The sequence below is a fragment of the Chiloscyllium plagiosum genome, chromosome 6, assembly GCF_004010195.1.
Source record: "Chiloscyllium plagiosum isolate BGI_BamShark_2017 chromosome 6, ASM401019v2, whole genome shotgun sequence".
Classification (NCBI taxonomy): Eukaryota; Metazoa; Chordata; class Chondrichthyes; order Orectolobiformes; family Hemiscylliidae; genus Chiloscyllium; species Chiloscyllium plagiosum.
This window is the reverse complement of record NC_057715.1, coordinates 70244088-70254323: the sequence shown is the minus strand read 5'-3', so window position 1 is coordinate 70254323 and position 10236 is coordinate 70244088. Positions and strand designations below refer to the sequence as shown.

Below are 10236 nucleotides of genomic sequence, written 5' to 3'. Positions count from 1 at the left end.
AAAAGAGATGATGAGAAATTACTTCTCTCAAAGGGTCATAAATCTGTGGAATTCATGACGCCAGAGTGTGGTGGATTTGGGAGAGAGATGTTGGATGTTGAGGAGAAAGACAACTTTTTAGTTAGTAATGAGCTGAAGGGTGATGGACAGTGGGCAAGAAAATAAAGTTGAGGCCGAGATGAGATCAGCCAGAATTTTATCAAATGGTGGTGCAGACATGAAGAGCTGAATTGCCTATTCCTGCTCCTTGTTCTTAGTTTATCTGAATCATTGCTCTACAAAACAGTATTAGCCACTACATTCCAATCAAGAATTAAATTTATTCATGTGAATAATGACAATAAGTACTGGTAAGCTACATAATTGTACATGTCATTACAGCCAAGACCATCTTCCAGATTTCAAAGTCTATGCTTGAATGCCTATGTTAATGGTTAATAATCAGGAATCAGAACCCTGGCCATTGTCCACTTTTTTTTACTGAGGAGCAATAGATTAAGATCAACATGGGATATGGGATTTTCTTGGCCTCAAATATACATAAATAGATTAGATTACTTACAGTGTGGAAACAGGCCCTTCAGCCCAACCAGTCCACACCGACCCTCTGAAGAGTAACCCACCCAGACCCATTTCCCTCTGACTAATGGACCTAACACTATGGGCAATTTAGCATGGCCAATTCAATTGACCTGCACATCTTTGGCCTGTGGGAGGAAACTCATGCAGACATGGGGAGAATGTGCAAACTCCACACAGACAGTCACCCGAGGGTGGAATTGAACCTGGAGACCATGGTGCTGTGAGGCAGCAGTGTTAAGCACTGAGCCATCATGCTGCCCTAGGAAGGATTACTTATGCGTCAAAAAGTGCAAACAAATTGCAGATATAATTAATATTGTTATCCTTTAGTTTAATGTGAATAGAGGAAATGGATCAATTTTTCATCTGTGAATAAAGGTATGAAGCCTGCTTTTTTGAAAGCAAAACTCCTGATGGCAATTTTAGTCTAGAACTCATTAAGTGAGGTGAATGTAACTGCCCTTGTCATCACAACAGCATTTGATTAAGTGTCACATTATGGAGCCCTAATAAACTGAAGTTAATGGGAATTGGTTGAATTCATGCCTAGTACAATGTAAAAGTGCTCTGGTTGTTGGGAGATCAATTGTCTTAGATCTAGGATGTTACTCCTGGTATTCCAGAGGGTTGTTCCCTAGCTTTCATCCTCAGCTGCTTCATCAATGATGTTTCCACTTTTTGGTCACTACTGGGGAAGTTCATTGCACAAAATCACCAATGTTCAACACCATTCATGCTTTCTCAGATATCAAACCAGTCCACGCTCACATGCAGAAAAGCCTCAACAATATTCACGTTTGGGCTAACAAATGGTAAGTAATATATGTGTCATACAAATGCAAGGCAATTGTCATCTCTGCCAAGAGAGAATCTAGCCACCTTTTCTTGACATTCAGTGGAATTGGGAACACTGAATCCCATAAAATTCATATCCTGGAGAGACCATTGACCAGAAACTGAATTCAACCAGCCATATAATTAGTGTGACTACAAGAGCAAGTTGGAGGCTAGAAATTCTGTGTTGAGTAAATCACCTTCTAACTTGCAAAAGTCTGTTCATCAACTATAAGGTACAAGTTAAAAGTGTAATTGAATATTCTTCACTTGGCTAAATGAGTGTAACTCAAGCAAAACTCAAGAAATTCAAAAATATCCAGGACAAAGCAGCATTCACTCCCTCCACTGGCAGTAGCAGCGATATTCATCTATATAAATTACATTGCTCCACTCACCAGTACCTTTCAAACTGTAGCTTCTACCACTCAAACCATCAAAAGGTAGCAGGCACTGGGGAACATCACCATCTGCAGGTTCCTCTTTAATCTATGAACCATACTGACTTAGAGCAATATCATTGTTCTTTCACTATTGATGGGTCAAAATCCAAGAACGTTTGTTTCTGATACCCTAGCGGTTGTACCCAAACCCACAGGGAATACATTAGCACCACCTTCTCAAGGTAATTTCTGATACGTAACAGATACTTAGCCAGTGACGTACACATCCTGAAATATAAACTTTTGGAATAAAAAGTTTTTATTTGGCAAAAAAAGTTTGGTTATATTATATTGATATTCTGCTGGATAACTTTAACCTGAAAGTTTTGTGCTTGTTTCCATCAAGATAACAAAGATAATTGCTACCATTTCTCATCCAGTCCCAAGATCTCTGGCTTGCAGGTTGGCATTAACATGGCCAAATGCAGAATTTAAAACCTACTTTGTTGCTATTCAATGTATTAAAGTTGAAGGCAAGTCAAGGGGAAACATCTTTTGTTCCAAGTCAGAGTGGAGACAACAGCTAAATAGACACAAGAGAGACAGCAGAGTCAGCAGCTTCTCAAACAATGTGAGATACCAGGGACAATAGCTTCATAAAGAGAAGAGCAGACCTGCACAAGAAAGGCAGTGACAGCAGCCGATAAAAAACAGCAACAGAGAGTGTCTTAACTTGTTTCTACCTGCAGAGCTAAAATGTGACAAAAAAAAACAGATAGTTGTTTGGTGGATATTTTTTCTGCATCTCTCATTTGGCCGATTGGTTTAAATCTAAAGGTGAAAAGCACAGTTAAGAAATTCATTTTTGAAATGTTTAAGGCTCAAATTAATTCACTGAATAGAATGGGGATGGCTGGGCAAATGATGAGTTGTAGCTGTTATACATTGGAGTTGGTGCAATCCACTGTGACTATGTCTACAGGAAATGTTGGCTGCTTGAGAAACTTCACTCAGAGTTGATGAGCTGGAATTTGAGCTGTGGACAGTACAATGCATCAGGGAGGCGGAGAAGTATCAGAGATATTGACTGGCCAGGCTTGAGGGCTGAAAAGTCTATCCATGCTTCTATTTCTTATGTTCCAAGTTCTACCTTTTCAATTTAAAAAAACACTAAATTTCTTGGGTACTTCTTTAAAAACAGCAATAGGTTATTCTAATATTGAAAATGTGAATTGGATGTTAGTATATTATTTCATTGGAGGCAGTTCAGAGAAGGTTCACTCGATGATCCCTGGTATGGAAGGATTGTCTTATGAGCAAAGACTAAACAGGTGGGGACTCTACTCACTGAAGTTTAAATGAATGAGAGGCGATCTATTGAAACGTACAGAATTCTTAAGGAACTTGATAGAGTAAATGCTGAGAGGATGTTTCCATTCAATAGAGAGTCTGAGACCAGAGAGAACAGTCTCAGAATAAAGGAGTGTCAATTTAAGACTGAGGTGAGGGAGAATTTCTTCTCTCAAAGGATTCAGTGTCTTTGGAACACTTTGCAACAAAGAACTGTGGGGACAGAGCCCTTATGTATATTTACAGCTGAGATAAATTCATGATCAGTAGGGGGAAATCAAGGGATACAGGAAAATGCAGGAAAGTGGAAGTGAGGAATGTTGGACCAGCCGTGATCCTCTCGAATGGCAGAGTAGGCATGAGATTGAATGGGCTACCCCTGTTCCTATTTCTTATTGTCTTAATTCCCCCATGCTGGTTGCTTTACTAACATTATAGGTTTTGTATACTAGATGTCAAGCTGTGCCTTTTTTTCTTTTATTTACCTTCTGGAGAGCAGCGGTATTGGGCTTGTTGATTTTGGCGGGTGGCAAGATGTCCAGTGTGAGGCAGCAACTAGGGGCCAAACCCAGGACTCTTAGTGAGTTCCCGATGCCCAGCACCCGGTCCAAAGTTGAGGCCGAGGATTAGTTTGCAGATGGAAGGCGAGGCCAAGGCCCGGCGTGGTTGGTGTCTGGATCAGGGCTTTGGCAGTCTGAGATCCAACACAGCGATGGAGGTTTCCCTGACATCTGCAGCAACAAGTAGGGGAGATGGAGCCAGCCCGGGGACAGCGTGTCAAAGCTGAGGAGATGGGGAGGTGGAGCCCTTATAGATAGCGTGGTCCCAGCATGGCTAAGTAGTTAAGAAAGATGGCAAAGTTTGAATGTTTATCTTTAGTTCTTTATTTTTCAACTTAATACTAAGAAAGACTTTAATGTTTAACGTTGTTCTTACGTTTTTGTACCTAGGTACTTGTATCTAAGATGGCAGCATGTGTGATGACACAAACTTTTCACAACCTTATTCCTATACTTGAGTACACATAACAATAAAGTCTAAATCATTAAGCAAATTGAAAGTGTAAAGTTATTTTATGAAACAGGAATTACTTTGAACATAAAGATAGATACATCACACTCAGCTTTCCTTTAATTATTAATTCAGAGAAGCAACTGGTACATGCACAATAATCTTACTAGCTTCCTCCCGTGCTGTGAATTCTAGCCTCATATTATCACTCATAGCAGTAATGCGAAGGTATTCATTTCTCACACCAGCCATATGTCTTCTCTGAATGAGAATGCCAATGTAGTGTTGCTTTGTTTTGTTGTCCTGTCTCAGTGGAAATTTGCTGTTCCTCTCATTTCACATTCTTAAACAAAATGCAAAGACAAGAAAAATTTGACTAATTAATGAAGGCTGAATTTAAACATGTACACAGGTGCCAATGCAATGCATTTTTGATCTCCCAAAATGAAAAATGATTTAATGTTAATCATGATTTACAAAGGACTTGTTTTTGTTTTATGTTTAATTACATAATGTTAGTAAACAAACTATATTATACTTCAACAAAAAGAGATGAACCATTCTTTTGTTTAGTCACATTCACAAAGTATAAAGTGCTATGTGTTTTCAAAGCAAAAACATACAAAAGGCATCCAAACACAAAAATTACACAGCATCCACTGAAACAAATAAAGACATTTTTAAAAGTAATTTTATCATTCAGTCTTGTTACATCATAGTTTTCTTTACCACTAATCTTGTAGCAGAAATGGTTAAAATATCAATAAATTTGAAACATTTACATTTTTCTAATATTATTAGCAGTTTTGTGAAAGTTGCAATGTATGATGTAGTGCTGTAGTATTATGTTGGTCCTCAAATTGTAGTTTGATACATGCTTGTAACATGAAGCAATCAGGAGAACATCCAAAAAAAAAGCTGATTTTAAAAAAAGCTGATTTTACCCTGAAAAACCAAAGAATTTCGGATACTAGAAATCAGAAACAAAATCAAAAATTGCTGGAATAACTCAGTAGGTCTGGCAGCATCTGTGGCGGGAAAGCAGAGTTAACATTTTGAATTCAGTGATGCTTCTTCCAGTTCTGGTACAGAAGGAGGATCACCTGGACCTGAAACACTAACTCTGCTTTGTCTCTACTGATGCTGCCAGATTTGTTGAGTTGTTCCAGTAATTTCTGATTTCATGACAACTTGCCTATTCTTTTAAGTAGAATCCCTTTGCTTAATTATCATCAGACTCTGTTATAGCCTTCCCCCTTTTCTCTCTTGCCTTTACACGACATCGGTGTCTCTTACTGGCTGCCAGAGAATGGGCTGTCACTCCAGTTCAAGTTGTGCCAGGCACACTGGTTTGACCTTTTCAGCCACAGTACCAGAAGTGGTTTTGTATTCATTGTACCCGAGGAAATCAGTGAAAGGAACTAGAACAGTCTTTTTCCATTTTTACTACTTGTCAACATTGAAAATACTTGTCATTTATGGCAAAAGTCAGCAATAGAACATAAACTACTCTTTCCAAACAAATATCTCCAAAATTAGAAAGCATTGTAGACAGCAAGCATTACAAGTCTCTCACATCAGCCATCTTTGCAGACCTCTGAATAACACTGTCAATCTTTGCCAAATCGCATATAATTCTATGCCATGAACACACAGCGATTATGAGTTCAGTTAAGTTTATCTCAGCCTCAAAACCCCTTTCTGTGGGAAATTTATAGGGAGAGGAAAAGTATAATAGAGGTTAAATGTAATATTTTTCCAGACCAAATTTTAAGACATATAAGGACTAAGTGACCAATGAAATATTTTATAAAATATACATGTTCCAAAAGACATTTAAAGGGCCACTAAAGCAAAATGGCTTATACTGGAAAACAAATATCTGACAGATGTTTAAGAAAACAATTAATTAATTATTTTACATTAAACATAGAGTTTTGCTCAGTTCAGTTTTTGTGATTTGTGCAGTTCAATACTATACATTCAATAATTCTGAACAGAGTTAACAGCTTGTCACAACTTAAAACTGTAATATCCTTTAATATCCTAACTAAACAATAATTCAAATGCAACACAGCCTATCTGACATTCTGTACACCTGTAGAAACACTTAAAATCCACAAAATTCAATATACTAAGCCACCTTTTGTATTGTTTGGAAATGGGGTAACAATTTTAACACACAATAGCTTGTTAATACAAATCAAGTTATTTAATCTGAAGGAAGAAAATTACAGACTTGTCATGGGATTCAGGAAACTATATTACACTTTAGCAATGAGAGAAATGTTTATAAGTTTCCATAATAAATGGCTCAAGGCATATTGAGATGTTTTTGAAAACATTCACAGTTAATTCCTCTCACAATAGCACCTACGCTTTTATTTAATTATTGAAATTAATGTCCACCTTAATTTAAGCAGCATTTCAGCTTTGAAAGAAGAATTGCTGGTATCTTCAGGACAGTATGAACAAGATGTATTGAGCCAATATTTCGTTCAATACCTTAACGAGCTTCATTTCATTTTTCAGAAGCTGTACTAAGGGTAACTAAAAGTTCAGCCGTTTATTGGCAGTATATTTTGCAAATATTGTAAAACAAAAGGACTTATCTGGAATCTGACAGCAAAAACTTAAAAAGACCAGCCTGAATATAGTTTCTCAGTGCACTAACTTTCCTATTTCACCTCTTACAACAGATACCTGAAACCAAATTAATTTGTATAATTTATATAACATAAATCTTAGATTTTATACTGTCGTATGTGTGTGTGCGCGCGCGCTTGTGGGGAGGGGTGGGAGGACATAATAAGGTTCAGACATAATATATTTTCTTCTTTAGAGAAGGATGAAAAATTCTATTACAGATATGTTTAGTTAATTAGCATCTTAAGTTTACAAATGCTATTTCATAATATTCATGTGTTACATTACTTAGAGAAAGAATGTCCCCCCTTAGAACCTTTTTCATTCTAGCTATCTTGTCAAGCATAACCGATCACAATTAAGAGCAGCACATTTGGTCATAACTTACATAACATAGATTTAAACTTGTGGTAACTATTTGATGAAGTCAAGGCTGACTTTCAAAAACGAAATGCTTCTACTTTTTTAAAAATCACTGAAGTTACTTCCAATGTTGTTCACAGGTATTTGCAATTGAACTATCAGATTAACATTTGGAGGCATTATAACGTCACCATGAATGTGAATCGGAATGCGCCAGGTCTCTCAATATTTTACTTGGTATTCCATCAGTATTACATGACTATGACAACAATTTTATTAGAACAACAGTCTACAGGGTTTTTGTCCTATCTCAATGTTCTCCAGTTATCTAGTGAATGTATTGTATTTCTAAATTCTACAGCAATGAATTAAAATAGAAGACTGTTTCTGTCAAATATAAGTGCCAACTCTAGTGGAAAAGTGCAATTTGGAACTAAAAGGATACTTAGAGTAGGACATATATACAGATAATTAGCATAATTCATTAGAAGGCACCTAACAAATATGCACCAAATATTTTCTTTACCGAGAGTGAAAATGTTCAAGTTGGCAATATTGATTTAATAATTTTATTAAGTGTAGTCAAAATAAACTGTTTTATACTACATTCGGCTCATCTCAGGAATCCTATAAACTCTAATGATGTTTTTATCCAAAAATAGTTGACTTTGGTCTGAGTTTCAATGCATTTTTTGGGTCTTTATGATCACCTGTTCCTTGCAGGGAAGGTGTAGACTGAATGACTTGTGTTTTAAATCTTATTCGATTGAATTTCATCTTGTTAATCGAGGTTTTCCGGCTGACTGGTTTTATGATTGAGCCATCTGTATAAGCGTCTTCTTCAAGAGCACTGGACACTTTGTGGGTCAGATTGGAAGGAAGAACCTTTGACAGTCTCCAACGTCCACTTTCATTCTGTAACATGCTTTCAGAGTCCAAGTTTCTAGATGCACCGATAAGACTCCTCAACTCTTCAGAAGTATCTTGGCTGAGGTATTGCCATGCCTTCTTACCACTATAATCTCTAATATCAACATCAGCGTCATAGGCACCAGACAACAGTTTCACTACTTCCGTGTGCCCATGCATAGCAGCCAAATGCAGAGGGGTGTAACCACCACTAGACCGAATATTAATATTGATTGGAATGTCATGTTTAGCTGCATAATTGACTAGCATTGCCAGTAATTCCGGTTTACCATGTTTTGCTGCCCAATGAAGACATGTAAACCCAGTGACAAAATCTTTCCAAGTGATCAGACTGGGATCAGTTGTCAGTAATGCTTTGAGGCTATCCCATCTTCCTTCCGAGGCATGCAACATCCATTCATGTTCCAAGGGATCAAGTGCTACTGACCCTGTATCTTCATCACTCAATTTTGAAGTCAAAGAGGAGTCACTTTCGTTTCTATCAGATCCCAAATCTCCTTGTTTAACATTTAGAAAGGCAGCAGAGTTACTGTAAGCAACACTATGTCTCAGCTGAGGTGAGCTGCTAATCATTAGTTCCCTAAAATTTTTCCTACTCGACCTGGGTGTACTTAACAAGCTTTCACTGGCTGAACTGGATGCATTGGTCGAGACCTCAATTGTGTTTCCATCATCAAAAAGGCTGCTTGATCGACTAACTGCCAGGCTTCGTTGTAAACGCTTTCGGGAAGGTCTTCGGACATTAACGTCTGGACTTATCTTGACTTCAGCAGGTGAAAAGTTGCAATAAGGTGTAATTAACATTTTACTTTCATTCTTTGACTTAATATCACGTTCTGTGGAGTCAATGTTTTCTATTTTTTCGGATTCTGGCGCCTGTTTTGCGGTACTTTCAGAAAAATTCCAGGTTAGAGTGCTTTTTCTATCATCGCCCGAATTGAATAAATTGGCGAGTAGATCGCCACCATTTTTCGTTTTCTGAACAGTCTTACTGGTGTCTTGATGTAGCAATGTTTCGCCCAAATCATTAGCTAATTGTCTGGATTCCGTCACCAATTTCGTTGCTTGATTATGCTCGGTTTGGGCTTGATTCTCCATTTCTGTGGTCATATTTGATACTGTTGGAGTTCCATTTGACGAAGCAACTTGTTCGTTCGCCCCATTTACATGGGAGTGCCTTGCAACTCGCCCGTCTTCTTCAGCACTGCGCTGGTCCAACAGCACAGTCTGTTGGCTTTCATTGCATCCCTCATCATACGAGTTGTCCAAACACCCACCATTAACGACTGGTGCGGAAAGTACCGATTTAGGCGGATCTGTCAAAGCTCCTCCATCTAGGCTTTGTTTTCTCCCTTCTGTAGACGAACTGTTGCCGATTCTTTCAGACTGTCTGTCACGTTTTTCCACACCGCCGGCAGCACCATCACTGTCTTTCCAGCCATGCCCCTTACCATCTGCAGATACCTCGGACCAGTTAATCTGATGTCGGTACTTCTTCTTCAAACACACATATTTCACCCCATCTTCTTGGACCACCAGCCCCACTTTGTTCACGAACTCTTTGAACAGCCCTCGAGCGTCTGCCCTCTTCTTGGGGTTGTTCAGAAAAACTGTGAAATGTTCCAGCAGCACAGCACTCGGCACTTTCCCTCCTCTGTCCGAAAGAAACTGCCACACGGCGTTCACGCTCAATTCCGCTGCCATTACGAAATTATTTTGTATTAGCAGCGTTTTTTCAACCGACCGGCACAACCTTTGAGCGGCATCACTGTATCCGCCTCTTTTTTTCTTTCACTAACGAGCCTATTTCCAAGCTGCTGCTGAGTTTCCTTGTGGTCAGAAGCAAACAGTCTCCCACCCCATTATCCCATAGCAACCAATTACTTCCGGTCCCACACCGTCTAGCTGTCAATCAAGCACCAACCATCGGGCTACAGTATAATAGGGGACTTAAGGAAGAGAACAAATGCCAAGGCAAAATATTAAATAAGTGGACAGTTTCTAGTGTGCCTTTTAAATAGAATATATGTAACTAAACCAGAGTGGATCATAGCTGTGTGTTTTTGCGAGTTATAATTAACTTATTGCACACACGTGTGTGTGCGCTCCATTCCCTAATGTATTTGGTATGGTCCTG

At 38.5% G+C, this 10236-nt stretch overlaps 2 protein-coding genes across 2 annotated transcripts in view; one reads left to right on the top strand and one right to left on the bottom strand.

The window, feature by feature from the left end:
* Nucleotides 1–3795: 3795 nt before the first annotated feature.
* sowahca (sosondowah ankyrin repeat domain family Ca) lies at nucleotides 3796–10007 on the bottom strand. The gene is made up of 2 exons (XM_043691785.1): nucleotides 7880–10007; nucleotides 3796–4503 (listed from the first exon to the last, which is right to left on the bottom strand). The coding sequence occupies exons 1-2, from the start codon at nucleotides 9801–9803 to the stop codon at nucleotides 4469–4471; spliced, it is 1959 nt and encodes a 652-aa protein (XP_043547720.1). The 5' UTR covers nucleotides 9804–10007; the 3' UTR covers nucleotides 3796–4468.
* Nucleotides 8585–10236, top strand: part of sept10 (septin 10) — a 94626-nt gene continuing 92974 nt past the window's right edge. Inside the window, exon 1 of the transcript XR_006311914.1 lies at nucleotides 8585–8656. The gene's annotated coding sequence lies outside the window, so the exon portion shown is untranslated. The remainder of the gene's footprint in view (nucleotides 8657–10236) is intronic.

What these genes read in the sequence shown, in the direction of transcription:
- sowahca (XM_043691785.1), bottom strand. Translation starts at nt 9,803, where the DNA reads ATGGCAGCGGAATTGAGCGTGAACGCCGTGTGGCAGTTTCTTTCGGAC. An exon ending in ACCTTCCCTGCAAGGAACAG is followed by an intron (nt 4,504 to 7,879) that starts GTGATCATAAAG and finishes ATTTTGTTTAAG; the next exon opens with AATGTGAAATGAGAGGAACA.